This window comes from Heteronotia binoei, chromosome 11, assembly GCF_032191835.1.
Source record: "Heteronotia binoei isolate CCM8104 ecotype False Entrance Well chromosome 11, APGP_CSIRO_Hbin_v1, whole genome shotgun sequence".
Lineage (NCBI taxonomy): Eukaryota > Metazoa > Chordata > Lepidosauria > Squamata > Gekkonidae > Heteronotia > Heteronotia binoei.
In genome coordinates this window covers 50,882,985-50,909,269 of record NC_083233.1, presented here as the reverse complement: position 1 = coordinate 50,909,269, position 26,285 = coordinate 50,882,985, and the positions used below count along the sequence as shown (strand labels likewise).

General features: G+C 42.9%; 1 protein-coding gene across 2 annotated transcripts in view; it reads left to right on the top strand.

The window, feature by feature from the left end:
* CABP1 (calcium binding protein 1) overlaps positions 1-25,172 on the top strand; it is a 28,653-nt gene extending 3,481 nt beyond the window's left edge. The window contains exons 2-7 of one of the 2 annotated variants that reach the window (XM_060249687.1): positions 4,366-4,545; positions 6,822-6,852; positions 18,234-18,377; positions 20,685-20,794; positions 21,233-21,380; positions 24,559-25,172. In XM_060249687.1, the coding sequence (XP_060105670.1) occupies positions 4,366-4,545; positions 6,822-6,852; positions 18,234-18,377; positions 20,685-20,794; positions 21,233-21,380; positions 24,559-24,584 (639 nt within the window). In that variant the 3' untranslated portion in view covers positions 24,585-25,172. The remainder of the gene's footprint in view (positions 1-4,365; positions 4,546-6,821; positions 6,853-18,233; positions 18,378-20,684; positions 20,795-21,232; positions 21,381-24,558) is intronic. The other variant, XM_060249689.1, reaches the window with a different exon arrangement.
* Positions 25,173-26,285: the final 1,113 nt, after the last annotated feature.

Sequence of the window (26,285 nt, the reverse complement as noted above, 5' to 3'; positions counted from 1 at the left end):
TACACAACATTGCAAGCAATCCTTTAGTGCCCCTCTAGGGTTTCCCCAAACACAGGCTCATTCCTCTCCTTCACAGATAATGCACTGCACACTGACTGATTTTTTAAAAAGCACAATGTTAAAGGTAGTACCCCCTTCTCCACTTCTCTATGGTGATTCTTTTATCAGCCTTTGATAACCCTTCTAGCATTGACAGGAAATTAATTGGCTAGCCTTTTTCTCTGGTGTGCCTGGACGTGTTCATTAAGAGGCCAGAGACGAAGAAATAGCTCCTCTTTGGGGCTTCAGTGGCTCCACGCATGATCAAAACTCCGCATTTTCAGCTTATTTGCTGAATTAAAATGATGCCTATCAGATAGAACTGAAACATTTAATTGGCAGATTAATCAAATTAAAGTTTTAGTTGATTATCAGGCCAAATTTTAATTGATGCAGATGTTTGCTTGGTTTTTAAGCCATTTTGGTACTGATGTCTGACTGTCACAGGGAATAAAAAAGAGAAAACATTCCTCCTACCAGTGACCAGTAGCTTGTTTTGTTAATGTGAACTGTCTTGCTCTTCCTTCAGTATCTCAGAAAGGCATTTGAACTGAAGTTTGGGTAATGTGCACATTTATTTAATTTAATAATCAGTTGAAGAAGAGATGGTTATCCAAAACAAGGACTGGGCAGCTGACAGTCATTGGACTTTTCAGCAGTTTTCCAGCCCCAGTACTTGGCAGATAGTTTTTCCAGTCCCAGTATTTGGCAGAATGAAAGACAACTTTAAAGAGGTGTCTGTTGATTGTTCCTGATTAAATAGCTCTGGCAGGTTTTGATGCTCTTTGGAGTAAGATCATGGGATGAAAGAAACATATGGGAGGTGAAGTCTCTCAAATACTCTGAAACTCTCTTAAAAACCATTCTCTCTAGAGTAATTTAATATTTTTCTGGTATATGGAGAAGGCTCTCCCCATCAGTTCTGTGCTGGCAGATGTAGTCTTGAGGGCCCTTTTATTCTAAGCTCTTTCTTTCCCTCATGGTGTGCTTTTGTCCACAATCATGGCCTTGATGCTATTCTTGCCCCGATACAGCCAATAGCATCATAACTGCTGCATACTGCCTCGAGACTGTGTTCACAAAAAAAGCCAACTGCTATCAGGCTCAATGTGTGTCATGAAACAAACCTATGACACAATCGGCTAAGAAACACAGTTGCGCATGCAAAATCCCACCCTCTGTGTGCGTGTCCTCGTCCGGGTCAAAAGAAACTTGCAGTGTTCAGCCGCAGTGCTCATTTTTTGGAGGACATTGTACAAAGTAGACAGATGCTCTCTGAGGAAAATGAGCCGTTGGCAAGGAGTTCTTTTGTCTCTCGTGAAAGCAATTACAGGATTGTGAATGTTTACTGCGTAAAATCCAAAGGTCCTCCTGAGCATCGCTGGCTTTTTATAGCTGCATGGGAATGTTAGGATGAAGCATTTCTGACAAAGCCTCTGCCATGCATTTCTATATAAGGCCAACTGCTGGCTCTCCAGTGGGGCCTGGAGCTTCCATTATTGGATTCCATTCTGGAGCCCCTGAGTGCTGAAAGGCACAGACTAAAAAAGAAAAAAAGGCATCCTATAGAATCTAGTGCTGTGAACATTAAGACTATGGGGGAATTACCAGCCAGGAGTCAGGAACTGCAATTAACCAAACAATCTAAGGCCTACTGGGCTTTTTGGTAGCCATGAACTTCATAGCAAACTCTACCAGCTTCCCTCTCACCATTGATTTTGTTACACTTTTTAAATTTGAAGCATTGAAAGAAAACCTTGCCTGTTGATCACTAAAAATGCTTCTCATACACCACGTGCATGTATGAAATGTTAACAGGCTTTGTCCTCAATATTTCAAACCTGTCTTTATAACATTAAGGACTAGAAATTTGCCTTCATTTTTAAAAATTAACACTGAGACTCTCAGGAGGCTGCTCATTGCCTTTTGTTGTTGTTGTTCCTGCAGTAGTATCACCATGTTCATGCCACCTTGCACTGAGGCAGTCCTAAGGTCCTTTATTTGACCAAACAAGGTATACTGTACACGTGGGAAGAGAAGAGCAGTGGCCAGTATATATTATTTGGCTACGTGAGCAGTCATTTTATTTGTACCAGTTTTGCCAGTATAAAAGCCACCTTCTACATTTTAGATTTGCCAGTTGGGACTCATGCCCCTGAGAGGACAGCTGGAACTGTGATGCAGATGGAGGCAGGCTGTTTGTAGGAGTAAAAGGTTTCTCATGGGATCTTCTGGAGACCCTTTGAAAGACCATGTGTGAATGTCCAAAGTTCTGCTTTTCCTGCATCGGAAGTCTCACCTCCCATCTGCCTCCCACGGGTACAGCTGGGATTATTGAAAAAAGCAAAACCCCTGTACTTTCTAAAAGGAATTTTAAAATTCTGCAGCAAGAAAAACCAAATTCTCAAACTCTGAATCTTCGTCATTATTTTCTTTCTGCTCATCACAAAGAAGAGCAGGAATACCGCAGAGTTTGGAGCCTCCAATCCTTCAGTCATGTGCCTGACTGACGTATTACAGAGTACATCGGTCGGATGTGGGGTCTCCACCTGCATAATGAACAGATGCGAAATATCAGTTCTCTTCAATTCCTGCACATTCAGTGCCTGATTCAGGTCAGGACCATGGTGTGCATGGCTTTGGCCTTACCCCCACGTCATTTATCCAACCTGAAACAGCCCAATTATACGTGTGGGGGTGCTATTTGGCCTGCAGAGGAAATCCACAGTTCCCCAGTGGGCCAAATAGGTTTCAGATTGAGAGAACAGTGTGAAGAAGCCTTTCCTCCGTGTGCATTATGGTCTTGATCTGAATCAGGCACTGTGCATGTGCAAAGTGGGCAGAGCCTGCAACTCAACCTGTGTCTTCTGTAGTCTTGCACTACCACCTCCGATTTCAGAGGTCCAAACTAGACATTACAAAGAATATGTGGCTACCACCAGCCTGCTTTCCCTCCAGAAGATCCAGTAAAAGAAGGCACTGCCATGACATCACAGTGTTTGGAGTTTCCATACTCCACCAACAGCAGCTTCGGTGAGATGCAGCCAGGAAGCTCTGAGTATCCTGATGTCATGTCATGCAATGTCTTCTGCAACATTTTACAGGGAAGGAGGAGGCATATATCAGAGATGCAGGCAGCACTATTCTCAAACTGCTCAATGTTTACTTTGGCCTGAGGTTTCAGCCCTATTCCATATTTTGTTTTCAAATTTATCTTCACTGCCATGAGGACTAGGAAGTTGGTGCTTTTTTTTGCAAATGGCAGCCAAAATTCTCAGGAAGCCAAATTCCATCCCCATTTCTGTCCTTGACATGATAAGATCTTGCATGCACAGGCAGCCCTGCCTGTAGTAAGCATAGTTGTAAATGTGGGAGATACTGTGATTATTAATTGCTCGATGCTGAATCAGAATTGCCTGGATGTACAGGCCACTCAATTCATATTCAGTGGGAGCCCCTAGAGATCATTCTGTCATCAGCCTCCTCCTGAACGCACAAAGAGCTACACCTGTGCCTCACAGCCTAGGCATGAATCCCCCATTGTTTAGGGGGTAGCGGTAGAAAAGATCAGAGAATCTCTCTCTTCTGTCTGCCTTCTTTTTTTTCTTATTCTATAGAGACATGTGCAGTGCTAAGGGGGTTTTTGATATCATTTCAAAGGGAAAACCCTCCAGGCAGGCTAGGCTTTCATCACCTGTTGAAAGTAAACTCTGCTCAAAGCTATAACAAACTGAAGGGTTGGGGGCATTATCAAAAGACAGAAGGGATGCAAGGCTTATTGGGGTGAAGACAGACGTGTATTTTAAGTGTGGTAGAAATGGTTTGAATGCACCTTTGCTGTCCTATAATTGCACATACATTATTCTGTCCTGAAACAATTGTGGGGGTGGGATGGGGATGACAGTTTTGCAAGTTGCCAGCATGTCAGGGAGAGGAGGAGCCAAGGGGTGATGAGTACCGACTGGCTGCCACCCATGACATCACCATCATCATTCTCTTCCCTGCCCCCAGCCCTGGAGCAGTGTTGTAATATTAAGGTGATAGTTAGCCTGTTAAGCTTTAAAAGGCAGACAGCCTGCCTGAAGCACACAAGGGAAAAGACATGCTGTAGAGCTCATATAGCATTTCCTCTCGGCAAGATATGTAGACATGTTGTGAAGCTGGGCTAATGGTGTGAGTGAAGGACCTACTCAGCTGGCTTTTAGGAATGCGTCTGTCTTCACCCTCAGTCTAGCTTCTCTGCTCATTTAAATCGGAGCAAGACTGGTAGGAATAGGGAGGTAACTTCCTCTATTGTATTGTTTACTTGCTACCGATCGGGCCAAGAAGATCCACCATGAGGAGAAGACATGCTATAAGGCTGTCCAGACGAGCGAGGAGGGGTCGTCGGGCTGCGAGTACCAGGGCCCACTCATGGTGCTGGCCCAGAACTGCGCCGTGATGCACAACCTCCTGGGGCCAGCATGCATCTTCCTGAGGAAGGGCTTCGCAGAAAACAGGCAGCCAGTACGTAAGTTGCACCCTGATGGGCAACATGCAGAGCAAAGCCCAAAGGGTGTGGGGTGCACCACTCAAACACAAACATGTCACCCTGAGTCTGAAATATCCTGAACACTTGAAGCTGCCTTACACTGAACCAGAGCATTGGTCTATCAAGGTCAGTATTGTCTACTCAGGCTGGCAGCAGCTCTCCAGGGCCTCAGGCTGAGGTCTTTCACACTGACTACTACCTGCCCCCTTTAATTGGAGATGCTGGGGGTTGAACCTGGGACTTTCTGCATGCTAAGCAGGCGCCCTGCCACTCAGCCATGCCCACTCCATCCTGCCTCCCAAATGGAAACCAAGGATCAAACAGGCCTCTTGTTTATATACAAATATGTGCAAATTCAAATACAGAAATTGACACCAAGCGACACTGCCTGACAGGTAAATGGTGATGCTAGAACAGATAGGTGAGACAAGCACCTAGGGAGAGCGAATTTGGAGGCGTGTTCAGAGTAGGAGGCTCACTTAATCCTCTGGCACAATTCCCCAGGAAATTCCTTTGCACAGGCCTCACTGAAATGGATGGGACTTGTGCTGTGGGACAGATCCTTTGCTACCCTTAAAGATATCTAAAACCAGCCTGCCTGAAGCAACCACTTTATGCTCTACCAGCTCTGAAGTCAGGATTCTATTCCAGGCTCTGCAGCTGAACTGCCAAGCCATTTAAAAAACAGCAAATGCTCATGCCCCCTGTCAATGGGAATAATAGCCACTCTGGCATTTAGGACACTAAAGCTGGTCAAATCCTTGGAGAAAGCCAGGCAAACTGCTGCTATTGATCCTGCCCCTGCAAATGGTCACCAACACAAAGGTTTCCCTTCTCCAGTACCTGACACAAAAGATTATTTCTGTTTGGTTTTAACAAAAGCAGCAGAAACAGGAAGTCGTGTGTTTTTAAAATTACCAACATAGCGAAGGGTGGGGTCATAGGTTGTCTGCTCAGTGCTCCACCTGGCACACAGATGAAGGCTACAAATGCCAAGGGGATCTCTGCTCTGGCATAGCCTTCTTCTGCAGACATAAGCCAACTCATTTGTCTTGGTTCGAAGCACTCTTTGGGGAAGCCACAGTAATTTAGCCAGTAAAGCAATCTAGATAATTAGCTACATAAGCTTGGGCAAAGAGCGGAAACTCTTTCTGGAACTCTGTGGTGGAAACGAAGCAATCTTAGGAGACAAGAAAGTCAAGGGGAGAAGCTGGAAGTGGGGAATGTTTTAGTTGTTTTTAATTGCCTGGCAGCCAAGAAGAGAGTTACGGAAGGGGTTTTGGGGGGTGGGGAGTACTAACCAGGAAGCAGTGCATTTCCACACTTTTGCTATAGCCGCTGGAGTTTTCCTGTGCTCTTCATAATTGAACACTACCCACACACCAGTCCCTTGAAACCCAAATGGACGGTCTGGGGTATTTCCTAACTACAGTCAATCTTTCTCTTCTTCTTGTCCCCTATACTCCTGTTATTTCACAGGGTTGCCTTTCTGTCTTTGAGTAAGATTTTAGTCCAGTAGCACCTTAAAGACCAACAAGATTTCCTGGGTATAAGCAGTCAAGAGTCAAAGTTCCTTTTGTCAGAAAGCTCATACCCTGGACATTTTGTTAGTCTTTAAAGTGCTACTAGACTCAAGTCTTGCTCTTCTACTGCAGACAGACCAACACAAATGCTCCCTGAAACTTTCTGTCTTCGCCATCTGATGCATATGGTAGGGTCAGCCCAGACAGAGGGAGCCTTGGGCCTTACCTTTGGAGAGCCCAGGGGGCTTTCTGAACTGGCATGAGGCACCACTGTTAAGGGTGTTGGTTTGTTGGGTAGGACAGTTTGCAGCTCAACAGAAACCTCTGAGAAGCCATGTAAGCTCTGGAAAATCTCATAAATGCCATCACCTTAGATGCTATAAGTTTTTGTTCCTATAGGGGAAAAAATAAAAAGTGGAAGTCCATTCAGTGCTGTCACAGTTCTTTGGAGTAAAGATCATGGTGAACTTGCAGGACACCTGAATCTAGGGATTGGAAAAGTGATACTGCAGAGGGACAAGCTTCAAAACAACCAGACAGACACAATTGACTCTCTTGCTGGATGTCAGTGTCTTGCCAGGGGGTGTAGTGAACATGTCTTTCTTTTCCATTTCTTCTTGATGCTCTTCTGCCCCCAACCATGCTCAAAAGGTGCCCTGACAAAACCATGCCCAGACACCACTTTCCTCTGAAAGAGATTATTGTAACCTTATTTTCTTTTCTTTCAGGATAGAGAGCTGCGTCCAGAAGAAATAGAAGGTAAGCATTTGTCCTGTCCTTGACAAGTTTGCAGTAATGAGCCAGTGTATAAAACCACTGCAGCCACTCTACTTGTAAGCACCATTTTGCACATTGCAGGGTAGCAAACTGGGCTGATGGATGTACCCTGAAACTGGCTGGGAGGTGCTTTTAGCTTGTTGGGAAAACCTATGTGTTTCCCAGGGAACATGTGTGTTTTCCTCAACAGGCCAAATAGTTCCCCTGGACTGTTTCAGGTTGAGAAAATGGCACAGGAGGAAAGGCTGATGGGTTGATGGAGGGCCAAGATGAAAGCACAGGCTATTAAGTGTTGGTGGCTCCCTTGACGGGCCTAGGCTAAAGCAGCTGTGCCCAACTATACCAGCCTCTGATGACAGCTGCACATTCCAAATCCACCAGCTGAAGCAGCCACCGAACATAGAACTCCCAAGAGCCTCACAGGCATTCCTTTCTGAAACATAGAGATGACTCGAATGGTTGACATGATCACTCCCCGAGGGCCGTTTCCTTCTTATACAGCCCATTCAGCTTCTTGGTTTACTGAGCAACTTAAAGTAATGAAAGAAGTTGGCAGACAACTGGAGCACCCATAGAGAAAAACTTCTGATAAATAGTATTCAAGAGAGGCCAAAGGATGTATTTATGCCCACTCTGTGGTGGTACCTTATTTTTGTATTATTATTGGCAACACTCCTCTGTTACCACTACATTTGTGCAAAACCATTCAACTCAGTAGTTCCAAATGGTAAGAAGGCATCTCAGTTTGCCCCTTGATGGTGTCAACTTGGATAACTCTACATCTTACTGTGATTCATTTGTGTTAGGGAATTCTGTTTGAAATTCTGTATCTTTATCTCAAACAGTGCAATGGATCACTGGATCAAATAATCATTGAGAGGCATTTAACATGAAAAAGCAAAAACATATTTATTTCTACAGGAAAAGGGTACTGGGAGGTGAAAATAACAAACACTATAGAACTACGTGCTTACACTAGAGGATCATGTGCTTAATGGAAGACCACTTCCTCCTTCTTGAACTCTCTGCCTGAACAAAGGAAGTCACTTGACTAACTGACCAAACAGACAAAACAAGTTTTCCCACTTCTAGACCTTGATTGACGACAGTCAGTATCTTCTTCCCAGGTCATGTAGACAATAGGGAATCAGGCACAGTGTTAGCCCTATAATGACTGGAACTTTAGAACATTGCAAAGGACATAAAGAACAGATATTTCCAACACCCCTTCTCAATATCTAATGTCAAAGTCATTATACATTCAATAGTCATTACTCATTATTCACTGTAACATTCACATCAACTAGATTCATCATTTCACGTAAATATTCAAATATAGCACAAGGTAATGGCTTTGTAAGTATTTCAGCTACCATAGCTTCTGAACAACAATATTCTATCTTAATCAGCCCCTTTTGGTGTAGATCTTTCACTAGCTCACATTTAATATCAATAGATCTACTTCTGGCTGTTCTACTTTCCCCTTTACATATAGCAGTACATGTTTGGTTATCTTCAAACACTACAATAGGTACAGGTTCTTTTTTCTTGAAGTCTTTCAGCAGATGAAAAATCCATTCAAGTTCACTGTAGGCATTGGGTGCTGACATACACTCAGCTTCTGCTGTAGATTATGACACTATAGTCTGTTTTCTGCTAGTCCATTCTACAAGTCCATTTCTGTAGAAGTATCCACTGTTTGATCTGTAATTGCACAATTCTTCTGCATAGTTGGCATCCATGTATCCAACTAGTCTGGGATTCTCAGAAGGTTCAATGATCAGTCTTAAGTCCATAGTCCCTTTTAAGTATCTTGCAAGTTTCTTTACTGCATTCCAATCATGGTGATTAGGCAAACTTACTTTTCTGCTCAGTATTCCAACAGCAGCTGTAATATCAGGTCTGGTAGTTTTACTCAGGTACAGGAGTTTTCCTATAGCTTCTCTGTACTCTCCAATGTCTTTGAGTGGTTGACCACCCTGAGCTCTCAGGTATGCAGGTTCAAGAGGTATCTTAGATTCTTCTTCCGGGGTTGGAAAATACATTATACAGTTATCTCCTTCATCCCTTTCATTATCCTGGCTTCCATTGCATCTAATTGGTCCTGCATTTTCTCCAGTGAAGCAGTCCTTACACGGGTTTGCTTGTGGTCTGACATGTAAAAACACCAAAAGTTTTGACCTCACCAAATTAAATTTCAACTATCAGGTTTAAAAGAGTGAAGCTTGCTTTCTTCAATAAGCCTAATTTTGCCATCCTCAGAGCCTCCTGGGCTCAGATATTAATTTTTAAAGTTTTTATTTTCACCAAAATGGCGGTCGCGACTTTCTGCCTCACTTAAAAAAAAAAATCTTTCTTTTTTCTCTAGAGGCTTCTAAAATAGTTATTAACAATAATGTCCAATAGCATTTACCTTATAATCGTCACCTCTGTTGGCTCCCCAATTTTTAATGTCCTGAACACTTTAAAAATTTTATTTAAACTTTAGCCTCCTTGCAATGGCTGCTGATGTTTTTCTATGATATTATAGTCCTAGAGTAGGGTGGCTGTTTCGATGATTTCCCTTTTCCATCCAATGCTTCCTGCTTTACTTGCCACCAAATCCCGTTTTCGCTGGTAGAGAGATCTCACGATACTTGACGTATTTCCTGTGTTGACTGTGGGAGCTGCAATTCTATGACGATGGGGCTTTTTCTCAAAAACCGCAAGCAGACCAAACAATAAATTCCTTTCCACTTTTTATCACTGTCCTTTAAATTTACAAAGTCCAAATTTTGCCCCTTCTCCCCTTCTTCTTCCAAGCTTTCTAGATTTTAATTTCCCACCTTCTGATTTTATTTTGTTTAACTTTAATTAGTCCCGGAATGAAAGATAGCGATCTGTACCTTTTCTGTAGTTATCCAGATCAATACCAGTCTTGTGTATCTTTAGATGTTTAATAGTATCAAAGAAGATTAGGATCCTGTTGAGCTTATGTCAAATAAATGACTCTGGAAACTTCTGCAGATGATGAAAATGCAACTCGTCTCCAGAGACCCCTCAAAGCCTCAAAGGAGCCCACCCCCCGGGACTCCCTTTCAGCCAAGGTAAATCTCCTCAAAGTTTCCTGTGCATATCTTGGACTGATCTCTGACTGAGAAAAGTAGGCAGTAGGCATTAGATTGCCTTCCGCTACCCCGAACAGAAGTTCCAGTCTGCTCCCCTTCTGAGAAGCAGTTCAGCTTGACATTTTCCAACCCCGGAAGAAGAATCTAAGATACCTCTTGAACCTTTGGCCCAGTTGAAAGGTTCCATCCTCGAGTCTCTCAATCTGTATCCCTAGATAGTGTTTAATATCTCCAAGTCTTTTGACTTTGATCTCTTTGTTCAGCTTTTCAACCATGTCTTTAAAGTCCTCTTTGTTCTTGCAGCTCACAACCAAATTATCAACGTAAACCAGAATGTATTGATATTCTCCATCTTTGAGTGTAGTGTACATGCAAGGTTCTGCTTTCCCTTGCTCAAATCCTTGTTGCTGTAGTAGTCCAGTTATTTTGTCATACCAACTTTTCGTGGCCTGTTTCAAATCATAGGGCGTTTTCGCACTTACCTTTTACTGGCACGACCACCCTCCTCACGCCGGCGGATCTGCAGGGATTTCGCACCAGAAGCGCCGGCGCAGCCAAAAGAGCCGGCAACTTCCGTCGCGGAGCCAGCTCAAACGGAAACCGCCAAGAAGCAGGAAAACGTTTGAGCTGGCTCCGCGACGGAAGTTGCCGGCTCTTTTGGCTGCGCCGGCGCTTCTGGTGCGAAATCCCTGCAGATCCGCCGGCGTGAGGAGGGTGGTCGCGCCAGTAAAAGGTAAGTGCGAAAACGCCCATACAGTCCTTTGTTGAGTTTGAAAACATAGTTCTCTTTGCCAGGAACTTGAAAACCTTCAGGTATTTCCATATAGATTTCCTCTGATAACTCACCATTAAGAAACACTGTCTTAATGTCTAGGTACTCTACAAGCATATCTCTATATGATGCCACACCAGTAGTGTTTTAAATGTAGCACTATTGATAACTGGTGCAAAAGTCTCTGAATAATCAGTTCCAAATTCTTGTGCATATCCTTTGGCTACTAGCCTTCCTTTGTATAAGTCTATAGTTCCATCATCTTTGTATTTTATTTTGTAGACCCATTTGCATCCAACAGGCTTTCTTCCTGCAGTAGCTTTGTAAGAATCCATACATCTTTTTAATAAATGGATAGTATCTCTTGTTCCATTACTTGAATCCATTTCTCCTTTTCTTCTTCAAATCACACACTTGTTTCCAGCTCTTGGGTTCCTCTTTAGGTTTCACAGTCTCTATAGATCTCACAGTGTCACAGTATCCATATTTCTGTGGTGGTTGCCCTTTTGTGCTCCTTTCTGATCATTTTAAAATGAGTGGAGCGTCTGTCGCTCCCTGCGGTGCGGTCCCCATTTCCCCTTCTGGTTCAGTAGAGTCTTCAGAAGGTAGACCTGCCGGTTCACTACAGGTAACCAACTATACCAATCTTCAGAAACATCATCAGTAACCTCGGGATCAGATTCAGCTACACAGGGTGCTCTAGGCAAATCATTGTCATCCACAAACACCACATTACAATGTTTAGTCTTATTCAGCTTTGGATCATAGACTCTGTAGCCTTTTTCCACTGAGGGATATCCTACTATGGGTGCGTTCAGATGCTCCTTTAGTTCCGATATAGGCATGTTTCCAATTCGGATTTCCTGATCTTGTCCAGACTTCCACATCTGTTACTCGGCAGCAACTCGTAGTCATCCTGACTTGCCCCAGATTGATCTTGCCGCAATTTGACTCCAGAGAAAGTCCGGTCCTTCCTGCTTGGTGTGGCATACAATTGGGTTATTTCTGTCTGAATGGCTCATCTGCGATGCAGCCGGTTTGCACTTCCCTCAAACTGTGACCATTTCTGGCGCCATTATTAACAGACGAATTCATGCATGCGCATGACCGCATAACAGTTCAGCAGAGTTTTGCATTTTCCCTGATAATACGGGCTACACAGGAGCAGAATCTTTCTTTTTTAGAGGAACTGGAATATAATATCCTCATTATGTGGGATCTCCATGTGTCAACATCAAGTCCCACTTCTCCCTGAAAGTAGTTCTCTGCTGATCGGCAGCTTGAATGTGTCTGGCTAGGCTTCTCTCCCCCCTTCCCTCTCGAGGATCCCTTCCCACAACAGCTGTTTTTCAACTGCACGAAATGCATTGCAACTACCTCGGGCTTTTTTTTCCCAAACACACGCACTGAAATTGTCATTCTCCAGGAAACGCACTCTCTTCCAAAAGTTTAACTGCATCCTTCAGCTCGCCCTGTAATAAAAGAGCATCATCCAGATTCGACTCTCTCTCTTTTTAAAAAAGTTTTTGAAAGGGCTGCTTTTCTTTCTTGGAAAGTGATCTGTCATCAGCAATAACACTAATAACGAGAGGGGGGGAGGGTTGCAGGAGGCGTGGAAAGCAAGAAAGCCCTCCTCGCTGCCAGAGGTCCGAACACAAGTCCTTTCCCCTCGCCATCCATCTACAAATGTCTTGAGTTCTAGAGCAACCATATCGACAAAGAGATTGCAATCCCCCCCCTAGGAGGTGTGTGGGGTGTGTATGTGTGTGCGCGTGTTGGGAGGAGGGGAAGAAAAAGGCAATCGGGATCTCTTCATTCCCCCCTCCCCTCAAGTGTGTGTGCATGTTTGTTTCTCTCTCCACTCAGATTTTGCCGGATTTTTGTTATTTCAAGCACATGCCCACAGGAAGAAGCGATACAGGTCTGCGATGTCTGATCATTCAAATACGGAACCAGTGCAGGACCGCTCTCTTTCGGGAGTGGTCATCTGATCAGAAATGTGCCGATTCAAAAGTGGGCGGTTCAAATTGGAGTGTGATGCATCCGCTTTTAGTGCAATGTCTGACCGCACCCTATGAATCCAATCTCAGTCCTTGCATCAAGTTTCCCTCTATTTTCTCTAGGAACATATGCATAGGCTTTTGATCCAAAAGTTTTAATATGCTTAAGTCCTGGCTTCTTGCCAAACCAAGCCTGGAACGGAGTAATTCCTGTTACCTTTGAAGGTATTCTATTGTGGATATACACTGTTGTATTTACAGCTTCAGCCCACAGGCCTTTAGGCAATCCAGAATGCACGAGCATTGCTCTGGTCATTTCCTGTAACACACAATTAAGTCTTTCTACACTCCCATTCTGCTGTGGAGTGTATGGGACTGTCACTTTGTGTTCAATCCCTTCTGCTTTCAGAAATTTTTTAAACTCAGTATTGCAATATTCACCATCTCCATGTGTCAGCAAGCTTTGAGGTGCACGCCCAAATCTGTTTTTAATCATGGCAACATATTCTTTAAATTTATCAAGAGTCTCATCTTTTGATTTGAGCATATAGACAGTGCTATATTTTGTCTTTGCTTCTGTGAAACTGAGAAGAATTTATTTTTCCCAATCGAAGCTTTTATAGGCCCAATAACATCACTAAGTATTGTATCCAAAAACCTTTCATTATGCACACTACTTTTTCCACTGAAGCAAGGTGCGGGTCCTTTTGCTCTCAGACAAACATCACATCTTTCCTTGGATTTATCACAATGCACAACATCAAGTCCACAGTAGCAACTTCTCAACACTCTGCATGCTTCTGTGTGCTAACTTTACATGCCAAGCATAAACATATCTCCTATGGTCACACTTTCTGCCTTCAGTCTGGCAAACAGTCTTTTCCACAACATCAACAGCATCTGACCTTTCACTTAAGTCCATAATATAATGGGCTCCATTTCTTTCATCCAGTTTAAAACTAATTCCAGAATTCTTCTGAATAATTTCACCATCATCTCCTTTATCAAGATATACAGCATAATTATTTCTTATAAGCACTTGGCTTGAAAGTAAATTCTCAATTGATTCAGGTGCATATGCTACATTTTTCAGTCTTACTGGCATTAAATCTCCATCAGTGGTAAGCAATTTCATTTTGATCTCACCCACACCACAAACTTATAAGGGTTTCTGGTTGGCACATCATTTCAGGTCTCTGACTTTCATCCAACTCTGAAAACATGCCTTTATATCAACAAATATGCATAAAAGATCCACTATCAATCAAAAAATCTTCCTCTTTCACCAATACAATTCACATTATTAACATGCATGGTACTTTCTCTGTTCCTTTCTTTGTTCCCACCTGGGCCATGTGACTTGGAAAATTTCTAGTTTAAACATTTCTGGCTGCTATTATTTCTATGGCCACGAGATGGCACCCGTGTTCCCTCATTTGAAACATGTGCTTTAAAATTGCTATTCCTTTGTTCAGTGTCCTTGTCCCCAGATCTGGAGGCTGCTTCCTCCTCGATAGCATTTAACAGGCCTTCCAGACTCAAATCCTTTTGCAGACTCAAAATCATCTTAGTTGGCTTGTAAATACTTGGTAGAGCTTTCAATATAGTTGAGATTAAGTCTCTTTCTGCAGTAGCCTCACCATGCTCCTGGATTGCATGCACATAGTCTGGATTGCATGCACATAAATTTCTTCAGATGTTTAGTCACATTCTCCCCTTCTTGCACTTGAAAACCAAATATTTTGCCTTTAAATCATGAATAGCGCTTATGGGAGTTTTGTTATATTTATCTTTAAGGCATTCAAGCATTTCTTTTGCCGTTTTAAGAGTGTGCAATTCAGGAATTCATATGCCTCAAGAGATTTTAAAATGAGAGTTTTTCTAAAGCATCTAGCCTTTTAAAATTTGATTTTTCTTGCTCATTCTCAGGGGGATTTTCAGACAAAACTCTTTCAGCTCCATAAATCTCAAGTCTTTGCATTAGGAGCGAGAGCCAGAATGAGAAATTATTCTTAGTTAACTTCAGGGCACTAAATCCTATCACTGGTAGGTTACTCATGGTACCAAAACCAAGATTTGCAGTGGCTGTCCCTGAAAACGTGGAAACAGAAGATCCAGTGGCTCCTCTCTCTGGGTTCGACATTTTTCACAGCAATCAGGCAGGGCAGGGTTAAAGATTCTTCCTTCCTCACTGAAGAGAAAAGGTGGCTGAATGTGCGCGCATGGTTGCAGCAAAGCTCTTCCAAGGTCTCTGACATAATCCACAGAAAAAGGGTTAAAAAGCCCCAAAATTCTCTTTCTAGCACATCTGAGGCTGTTAGACAAAAGTAGCAGTGTTTCCAGATCTAGACAATCTGAATTCAAAACTCATTTAAGTCAGAACACTCTCAGTAATGGCAAGAGGGAAAAAAAGGCATTGTTTTAAAATTGAGGCTTATCTGCACAGCATAGCAGGTTTTTGCCTATTGCTTTCTAAATATTCTCAAAGGAGATTCAGATTTTAAAAAATCATTTAGAGTTCAAAAAAAGGTCCATGCTATAAGCACCAGCTTGATGGCAAAAACCAAGAACCATCCTCTGCTACCAATTTTGTTAGGGAGTTCTGTTTGAAATTCTATTTCTTTATCTCAAATAGTGCGATGGGTGACTGGATCAAATAATCATTGAGAGGCATTTAACATGAAAAAGCAAAAGTGTATTCATTTCTACAGGGAAAGGGTATTGGGAGGTGAAAATAACAAACACTATAGAACTACATGCTTACACTAGAAGATCATGTGATTAATGGAAAACCACTTCCTCCTTCTTCTTGAACTCTCTGCCTGAACAAAGGAAGTCACCTAACTAACTGACCAAACAGACAAAACAGGTTTTCCCGCTTCTAGACCTTGATTGACAGCAGTCGGTATCTTCTTCCCAGGTCATGTAGACAATAGGGAATCAGCCACAGTGTTAACCCTATAATGACTGGAACTTTAGAACATTGTAAAGGACATGCAGAACAGATATGTATTTCCAACAATTTGCAAGGTAGCTCATGAATAAAATTGCTTGTATCTGCTGTGATCTGGACACTGTAGCTTCAGTAGGTTGGTGCTGGATTGTTGGAGGAGCTTAGCCTATTACCAGTTGGATCTTGACCTTTACCCATGTTGACTCATGCCAGATTGCTAGGGTGAAGGATAGCCAATGGATCCAGGGAGTAATTAATACCTTTAAGGTAGGGAACAGTTCCAAACACTTTGCTGGAGGCAGCTGTGAAGCTCCTTCTGGAGATGCTTCCCTTGAACATATCTCAATAACTATTGCCATATGACAAATTTCGTTTTTTGGGGTAAATGGCAGCTTAACTCCAGGATGTTTGGGATGGGATAGATTACTTAGATCTACTTCAACCCAGTTTCCAAACGGGTTTTGGAACTGAAACTGCCAGTTTGGTGTAGTGGTTAAGTGTGCGAACTCTTATCTGGGAGAACCAGGTTTGATTCCCCACTCCTCCACTTGCACCTGCTGGAATGGCCTTGGGTCAGCCATAACTCTGGCAGAGGTTGTCCTAGAAAGGACGGCTGCTGTGAGAGCCCTCTCAGCCCCACCCACCTCACAGGGCGTCTGTTGTGGGGGAGGAAGATAAAAGAAATTGTGAGCCGCTCTGAAACTCTGGAATTCAGAGTGGAGGGTGGGATATAAATCCAATGTCGTCATCGTCTTATTCTTCTTCGCCTTCACTGTCAATGTTCAGTTCTGTCACTACAGGATGCAGCCTCTAATCACTATCTCAAAGGGCAACAAGGAGACTGGATTCCAAGCATCCATTTTTAAACAGCAAAACCCCCACAGCAATAATATTTAGCATTTATAGAATGTTCAAAGCATTTCATGTTCTCTTACACATATACCTGAACACACATGAAGCTGCCATAAACTGAGTCAGACTCTTGGTCCATTAAGGTTGATACTTTCTACTCAGACTGGCAGCAGCTCTCCAGGGTCTCAGGCTGAGGTCTTTTACATCCCTCACTGCCAGATCTCTTAAATGGAGATACTGGGGATTGAACCTAGGACCTTCTGCATGGCAAACAAATGCTCAGCCTGAGCCCCAGACTCAGTAATGTTCTAGCAGTGCTCCTACAGACCATGCAACATAACATTAAAATTGGAACCAAAGCAGAATAAGGCAACTTAAGGTAGCAATCTGGAGGGCAATCACAAATCATAATAAAGCAATAGCTAACCAAAGCAATACAAAACAGTCTGCCCTTCACCTGTCACTTGAACATAGTCAGAGATGCACCAGAATCTCAACAGAGAAAGTGTCATAGTGTCACCTTCAAGAAGGCAATGGACCCAGCTACCAGTTCCCCACACCTTATTTTAGAATACTTTAATGGATGAACAAATTTATACAGGAGTAGCTTGTCCTTCAGGCACTCATCATGAAGTAGGGATTAAAGGCCAAAAACAGGAACAAACAGGAAACCAGTGGATCTCTTTACACAAAAGAGTAATCACTACAGCATATCCCTATTAGTTCTGTTGCTGCAGAGTTTCAGACATTTTCAAAAGGTCCCCCGAAGGTAGCCTTACATATGGTATATTATGGCAATGAAGGCCTGATGTGCATAATGTATGGACAGTTTTAGTCAACTCATATGAACATATGAAGCTGCCTTATACTGAATCAGACCCTGGGTCCATCAAAGTCAGTACTGTCTACTCAGACTGGCAGTGGCTCTCTCTTTTCCCCCCCCAGGGAGCAGCATAGCTCATGCAGCAACTGAAGTGGTGAAGACCCTTTGAGTCACAGATATCACTTGAATATTCAAAGATGTGAACTTGCTCTTAAAGGGGAAGTGCTACTCTATCTATAACTGGCATAAGCCACTGTCTTGATCCAGAGCCCTAACAGAATGTCTGCCATGTCTAGATTGAACTTTGATGTATTCACTCTCATTCAGCCCTGCTTTTGCCTCTGGTGTAACAAGTTTTGCAGGTTTTCATGTTATTTCAAAAAACTTGCAAAACCTCATTGACCAAGGGTGGCAGTGGGATAAAATGGGAGGGGTGTGTGTTCACCAGTCTTTCGCACCATGGGAAATGAACACCAAATCTATTTTCCATTGTCTTCAAAATACTCCATCCTGAGAATCAACTTACCTAAGGTCTCCTAAAGAGGTTATAATTGAAATAAGACTTGGACTGATGACTTTTCAAGCTTGCACTCTTATTCCCCTATACTCTTCTGGTTCTCATGAAGATCAGAGTGCAGTGCTTAGACCTGTTAACATAGCCTGATTCCTTAGCTGTCATTTCAGTGCCAGAGATCCAGCACAGGACCCTGGCTTCTGCCTGTTCAGTGTACCTGTCTGATAGGTACACACAGGCAAGTTCCTCATGGGGAAAGCGGGATCCGTTTGGTGGAGTGATTAACTGTGCGGACTCTTATCCAGAGCTGTTTCAGTTTAATTGAGTCTCCCTCCTCCACAGAGCTGAAAGAAGCATTCAAGGAGTTTGACAAAGACAAGGATGGCTACATCAACTGCCGGGACTTGGGAAACTGTATGAGGACTATGGGTTACATGCCTACTGAAATGGAGCTTATAGAATTATCCCAACAAATTAACATGAATTGTGAGTACATGCTGTCTAAACTGATCCCACCTCCCTCCCTCTCCCTCTCGGTGAGGCTTCTGACCCTTTGTAACCAAACATAGCCCTCCTCTCTGTTTCTCCTGCCATTTTTGCTAGGCAATGCCTGCATTTTACCTGAGGCGTGCATTCTATGCATAATCTAAAAAAAGGTAAAGGTATTCCCCTGTGCAAGCACCAGTTGTTTCTGACTCTGGGGTGATGTCACATCACAATGTTTTCACGGCACTTTTTATGGGGTGGCTTGCCATTGCCTTCCCCAGTCATCCACACTTTCCCCCCAGCAAGCTGGGTACTCATTTTACCAACCCTGGAAGGATGGAAGGCTGAGTCAACCTTGAGCCAGCTACCTGAACCCAGCTCCCACTGGGATCAAACTTAGGTTGTGAGCAGAGAGCTCAGACTGCAGTACTGCAGCTTTACCACTCTGCGCCACAGGGCTCTGTCATGCATAATCTGCACAGTGATAAAGTACCAGGAATCCATTCAGTTGACAGCCATACTGCCTTGTGATCTGCCATTCTTAACTGAATGATTGTAACATATATCATGATTAACCTTCCTCTGTTGGACCTGTCTTAGCAAGCTCTTCTTGCCAATCAGCCTCTCTGTTCAGCATTCTGGTTTGCCTGAGGCCAGTGACTCTCTGGGTTGGTGGCTGAGCACACTGGTTGCAAGTTTGAAGGAGATTTGGGATTTGGGATCTGATGTTATTTCTTGACTGTGGAGAAGGAGCTTTGATGTGCAGGTGGTCTTTCATTCCAGCTATCTCATTGGTATCAAGCTGTTAGAGGTATGATATGAATAAGGGTGACTGGACTCAAAGGAGAGTGGGACACAGAAGAAGGGGGAACTCTGGCAAATGCTAGTAGTTAGTGCTGGGTGAGAAAAGTTGGAATTAATGTACAGCTGTTGGAGCCCCACTGCCTCCCTCCTTGTGCATATGCAATCAAAGAGGAAGGGTATTTGGAAAATGCTGGTCTGTAGCTGTCCATAGCATGGCAGGAGAAAAACAGATTCTGCCCTCATACTTTGTGTCCAGTGAAATGAGACAGCTGTGTAAAACTGTTATACAGTGAGGAATTAATTTACAACCCAGTTTCTGATTTGCTTCATCCTTCTGCATTTCTTTTTATTTCCAAATGCACCTTTCAAACCCAATATCCTTTTTGCTGATTTTTGTTATTCAGACAAGCTATAAAGTTCAACATGCCTACTCATACAAGATTGTCTAGATATACACATTATATGCATACATACATAAATACAGACAGCAATCAGTCATAGTACTTTCACTTTCTTCCCTGATAACACAAAAGTTGCAATTAGTTCCGAAGATGAGCCAGCAAAAAGAAAGGACTGAAGCTGTTCAATCAGTTCTTTACAATGAGCAGTTACTGATCTGTATTTCCCCAGATGCAGCTATGCTACACAGAATCACAGCTGCAGAAAGAAATATTTTCCAATTTTTGTTCTCCCAGAATGACAATTGAGATCCAGAGTACAGAAACCACAGAGATCAGGTGGAAATAGCAGCTTCAAAGATTGAACTCTTTGGTAAAGTTCTAGGAGAAATGGAAGTTCTAGAGTGACTGCAGAGAGTGGATGTTCTAGGACTTGTTTCTTTGTGCTGAGCTGCTGAATATGCAGCAGACTGGAATAATTCAGACAGTCCTACTGGAATGCTAAGAATGTTGGATTCAGTTATGTGTACAGAGACTAAAGGAAAAAAGGTATTAGGTCAATTAAAATTATAAGCATATTAAAATATAACTGTACTTTGAAAGTTCAAATTATCTAAAGTACTTTGAAAGTTCAAATTATCTAAAGTACTTTGAAAGTTCAAATTGTCTAAATTGTCAATAATTTGCAATTATTGCCAATAAATATTCCCATAGTGATTGCCTATAGTATTTGACTATGTACACGATGTTTTTAGTAAAGTTTAACCTAATGTTAATATTTTGTTCTTCTGAACTTTGAAGTTAGAAATTGTTTTACTTTTGTTTGCAGCATTCTCAAGTGGGCCAGGAAGTGGGGTTGTGTTGAATATTAGAAAGGCAAAAAAGTGCTAAATAGTCAGCTGAACATAATTCAGGATTGCTTTGGCACAGATCAGTTTGAAGCACAGATTCATTCACTCTTTGCTCTCAACAAACCAGTTTGGTTGTATGGATTAATTTGTCAGATTGGAAGAATATGCTCAAATACTGACACTCAGCTGGTTTGAAGGCTTTAAAAGTAGAAATGAGTATTACTAGCTTACTTTTTTCTTCTTGGTTTCCTTAGTGGGTGGCCATGTAGATTTTGATGACTTTGTGGAGCTGATGGGACCAAAGCTTCTGGCAGAGACAGCAGATATGATTGGGGTCAAGGAACTACGAGACGCTTTCAGAGAGGTGAGAACCAGGCTGTAGAATCTCCTCTTGTGCATTACTTGTTTACAAGATTCACAGAGGCTAGGTCTGTCAGCCATGACAGCTGAATTAAACCCCTGCATGCAGAGGCTATATATGTGGTGGAAGAACAACAGGGGAAGGGTTTTGCCTTCATGCCCTGTTTGCAGGCTTCCTCTGTATATCTCTGGCCACTGCCAGAAATTGGATGCTGGGCTAATTAGGCCTTTGGTATAATTATGTAGTGCTGCTTCTACATCTGGGGCATGTGACCCAACTTGGTAGACTGACTTTGAGCATACATGAATTTTACCCCTTGGGCCATGATGGAATACATCGAGAAATGAGAGTTTGGAATTTGCAGGGAAAGCAGATGAGACAGCAAAATAAGTGCCCCCTGCTTTTCCCTTTGACTGTTGCTTTTTTTTTTTTTTTTTGCAGTTTGACACCAATGGTGATGGAGAGATTAGCACTACTGAACTACGAGAAGCTATGAAGAAACTACTTGGACAACAGGTGGGGCACCGGGACATAGAGGATATTATACGAGACGTAGACCTGAATGGAGATGGACGAGTGGATTTTGAAGGTGAGAGAAAACAACAGTTGCCAGTGGGGCAGGAAGGTGGCTTAGCAGGGCTGGATTGGGCTTCACTGTTGTCTTCTGTGTTCTGTCAGGATTGTGTGTCACAGAAAACCCTGCCAGTGCTGCTCTGCCGTCTGCAGACTCTTCTTCCTTATGCTGGCCAACCTGTCTCTCCCTTTCTCATTCTCTACTTTTGAGGCTACTAATCCATGATATTTGACTACTTTCCCAGCATCCTCTAGGGCTCAAACTAAGGACTTGCAACCTCTGTTTATGCTTTTGAACAGTTGTCTGTTTTGGGCAGAAAATAAGAGAGTGGGCTGATTTTGTTCATTATAACTGCATCCTTCTCTTCTTATCTGGCTGTCTACCTGGTTAAGCAGTCTGAAAACACTTCCCCTGAGCCAGACTCACTCTGGGAATCCTCAGTTCCCCTTTTCCATCTTTGATGCTCTAATGCAGCTTGCCCCACCACCTTCCCACACCTCATTTCGTTAAGACTGCATCCTTCTTCAGTGATAAAATCAAAACCATCCAGTCTCACCTACTTCTCTTTCCTCCTCTTCCAGATCTCCCTCTCTCTACATCCCCTTCAGTTGTTTCAGTTTCCCTCCCCTTCTCACTTGATAAGCTAACAACTTCGTTAACATCATCCAGAAACTCCAACTTCTGGTTGCCGTCTCCCCAAACCATTTTCTTTCCTCTCCACCACATGATCAACCTGTCTCTTTTTCTGTTCTCAGTTAAAGCAGACTATTCCTTCTTCAATTCAAAAGAGCACCCTGTGACCTCCCCCCTGCTTTGATGTATAGCCCTTCTAAGGAGACATGTTTGCCGGAAGTAAGAGCCATCTTAATGAGGAAAACCTAATTATCTTGACCATTTTCAGCTTAAAGTTTGCTAACTAGAAGGGTAGGTTGGTATCTGGTTGAAGATTTGTTCCAACATAAAAATACTAGGTTCAAGAGGGGCAACTTTAAAATATTTATTTACGGGAATGTGTGTGTGTGCGTGCACGCGCGTGTGTGGTATAAAGACACATATACCATAATCTTCTTTCTTCTCCTCGGTCCATATTTCTTTCTAATAGTCCAATAGTCCATGCTATTCTCCCTCCTCAGTTCTAACCATCACTTTGTATATACAATCTTCACATGAGAGGCTTATCTCAATTTTCCATGACACTTCATAACAACTAGACACTTTCAGCATTAGCTCTTTAGAGAGAATTCACAGTCAAAACATAGCTGAGTCTTGGTGTTATCCAGGAATGAAAATAAAATAACTCAAGTCACAGTGTTCCTCACAATGCAAGATCAAAAGCAAAAAGAAAATCACAGTCAAAGGTCACCAGATTGGCATGTATCCATCACACTCCCTCTCCAGCTACAGCCAGATTGCCCTTCTGTCGTTGACCTTCAAACTCCTAGTGCATTCTGCTGATTCATACCCGCGACCTCTTACAATCTGGCTTCTGCCTCAATTGAAAATCACTGACAGTATCTTCACTGCCAAATCAAAAAGTCTCTACTCTTCCTCATACTCCTTGACTTCTCTGCAGCCTTTGGTACAGTGGATCATTCTCGCTTGCTTCTTCAAACCCAAAGATTAGTTGACTCTGTCCTTGGCTGGTTCTCTTCCTACCTCTAATCATCTGTTCAGCATTTCCAGAGGGGAAAACTCTTCCTCTACTTCTGCTTTACAGGTCTCCCAGGATCTTTCCTTGGTCTTCTTCCTCTCTCTCTCTCTGAGCACTATGCTTGGATGACCTCAACAAATCCTGTAACTTTTAGTACCACTAACACACCATTGACATCATGCTTCACCTTTCTTATCACTAAACTTTTGATTTCCATCCAATACTACATCTCCAATTGCTTCTCATATATTTCCACTTAGATGTCACATTGCTGTCTCATACTCGGTATAGATCCAGGTGGGCAGCTGTGTAGCTCTGAAGCAATAGAATAAAGGTGAAGACAAGTGGCACCTTTAAGAGTTTCATTCAAAATGTGAGCTTTTATGTGCTAAAAGTACCCTTTGTCAGACAATAGCATGGAATGGAATTAGTAGGCCTACATATAGGGAGTGGGCAGTGAATTAGTATGCAAAGTAGTGAAAATGTTTTTAATGGATTGAAAGAATAACAAGTTTGGTTCTGGTTATTGTTGGCCTGGGTTCAATGGGGAGGGGGGGGACAGCAAAGGCAATAAATGTCAGAATTGGAGATTGTTGTCTATGTCATTAAGTTTATTAATTGTGAAGACTAATAAATTTAGAGTCTGTTGTAATGTTCCATTGGTGTCCTCTAAAGCATGGGTTAAAATAACATTTTTCTTTCAGAGAGATCTCTACTGTTGAAATACTAATACAAAAATATATTAGAATACAGTGGATGTATACCTCTCAAACATGGGTTAAACTAACAATATCATTTTCTTAAGAGTAGTTCTGTCAGAGAGACCTCTACTCTGATATATTGCATAATATCGCAGACATTATTCTGATACGCTATTTCAAAATAGAAATACAGTGGATGTGGTTTAGCATATGTAACAAAATAAGAAGCCTCTCCAGTCCTGGGGAGGAGTTTGTTCCAAGTTTTGCAATAACTTGTAATTCAGCAATTTCAGACAGAATGGTCCTGACTTCTCCCAGATCCAGCACAAACTCCTCATAATTACCCTCAAAGCCTTCCACCCCATCTTAATTATCTGCCCTCAAATCCAGGGCTTTTTTTTCCTGGAAAAAGAGGGACTGGAACTCTCAAGAGGGAAACAAGGAAAAACAAGTGGATGCCCCTCATGAAGTTTTAAACATTGAGAATTTTATTTCTACAAAAAGGTTCCAGAACTCTTGTCAGCCACAGGGGAAAAAACCCTTGCTCATATTCTTCCTGGAAGTTCTGCGCAATTTGGGAGGGCTTTGACATTTCTCTGCTTTAATTGTTGGTATCGTGGCGAACAATTCAGTTGCTATCAGGTCCCATTCTGTGAGAATTCACCCAGGTATCGCAGAAAGACAGAATGAGCAAGGATATAAAAGAAGGGGCTTTGTTACTTGCCAGGGTGGGATGCCAAGCTATCCAGCTGGGACGTGATCTGACTTCTCATTACCTCTTACATGGGAAGAATGAGCTTGCTGGTTCTTCCATCTCTCTCTTCCTCCTTGCTATTCGCAGAGTTTGTCAGGATGATGTCCCGCTGAAGACTGTTTTGGGCTAAAAATTAAGCCGCATCTGAAGGTAGAAAAGGGCCTGAATGGAGCATCTAGCCCTAGTGTTCCTATGCAAAGATTGACACGCCGACTGCACGTGAGTCAGTGCAATACAATGACCTGCCTCTCCGACCCAAAGTGGCCCTGATGCTCCTTCACCTTTCCACACTGTGAAAAGACTTGCAATCTGCTACAACTGGAACCGCTGCTCAGAGAAGCTAGCCATGGGAAAGCTGCACTCTGGGAGCAGCCTCCGAGCATTTGCAACCTGATGAGACCTCCTTCCCTGCTCTTACTCTTCCACCAACCGCTGCAAAGCAACAAGAGGAGAGTTTTTTCCCAGAACTGGTGGCTTACAGCGAGGCCATCCAGGATTGGTGCCTGCCACAGACTGTGCTTTGCGCCTGTTTTTCCTTGGTGAACTGAGTCTGTGTGTGCTGCCTCCATGTATGTGTGTATAACGTTATTTATGCCTCCTTGGAATGTTTATGTGTCTCCCATGGGTATGTTAATAAGAGAAAAGACAAATATATGTTTTTTTTGGAGGGGATCAGATAAATATAAAAAATATGAAACTTTGTACAGGCCTCTTGCTTCTGTGTCAGGTGGAGGGGGGGTAGAGGCCAAAAGGATACTGATGGGTGGATCAGTCTCCCTCCATTTTCTAAGGGCCCAAAGGCTATGAGCAGCTGAGGAAGCTGGATGCTGTTGTGTCTTATTTCTAAGACAATCCTGTAGTTTGACACCCTTGAGGCCAGCAACTACCAGCCTACTGGTAACCGGATGGCAGAGAGGACTCAACCAAGTCATGGATCTGAACATGGCTACTCAGAAGCAAGACTGCTATGGGCTACCTATATATTTCCCTCAATGGGGTAAAAGTTTAGGCCAAATCCGATGAAAATAGCATGATGAGGAGGCTTCCCCCTCTTAAAAGACATTTCCGATCCAAACTTGGGCCCTGTTTAAAGGGGATGGGGAAATCTGAGAGTCCCATTCCAAGAACTCTCAGCATGGTGCCTGATTTGAGCCTCATTCCCTACATATGTCTCTCAAGTCACAACCAGCTTATGGCAATCCTAGCAAGAGGCTTTCAGGGTAAGTGAGAAGCAGAGGTGCTTAGCCTTCCTTGGTGGTCTCCCATTCAGATACCAACCCTGCTTAGTTTCTCAGATCTGAGAAGATACCATGCCACCTTCCCTACTTCCTCATTCCAGGTAAATATATGTTAGATTGAGGGATGCTATTTGGCTTTGTGGAGAAACTCTCATGTCCTCATGAAAATAGCACAAGGGACAGCTGAAGTGTGCTGCTTAAAGAGTGAAACAGACCCAAAGTTTATGTAGCTCACAGCTGGTCTCAGAACCTGTGGCCTTTTTTATCTGCTTTCCTCCAGCTATTTGAAGCATAGCCTTTTTTCTCCCTCTATAGTGCCAGGCCCTTCAGCACCTGCTATTCCTGGGCAATGTGGACATGGCCTGGACATCAAGGGAGAAAGAAAGGGATAATACAAATAAGGCAAAACTTATCCTATGCACATGGCTGTATCACTGGTTCACATGTCGCTTTCTATGTGCAGCAGCAGGAACACATATCAGGCCCCCACCATGTGTAGGGACTAATCCAATTTATTAAATATTGACCGGGCAAGTGAGAGATCAGCTCATAGAGTTTTCTGTAAGTTAATTATAT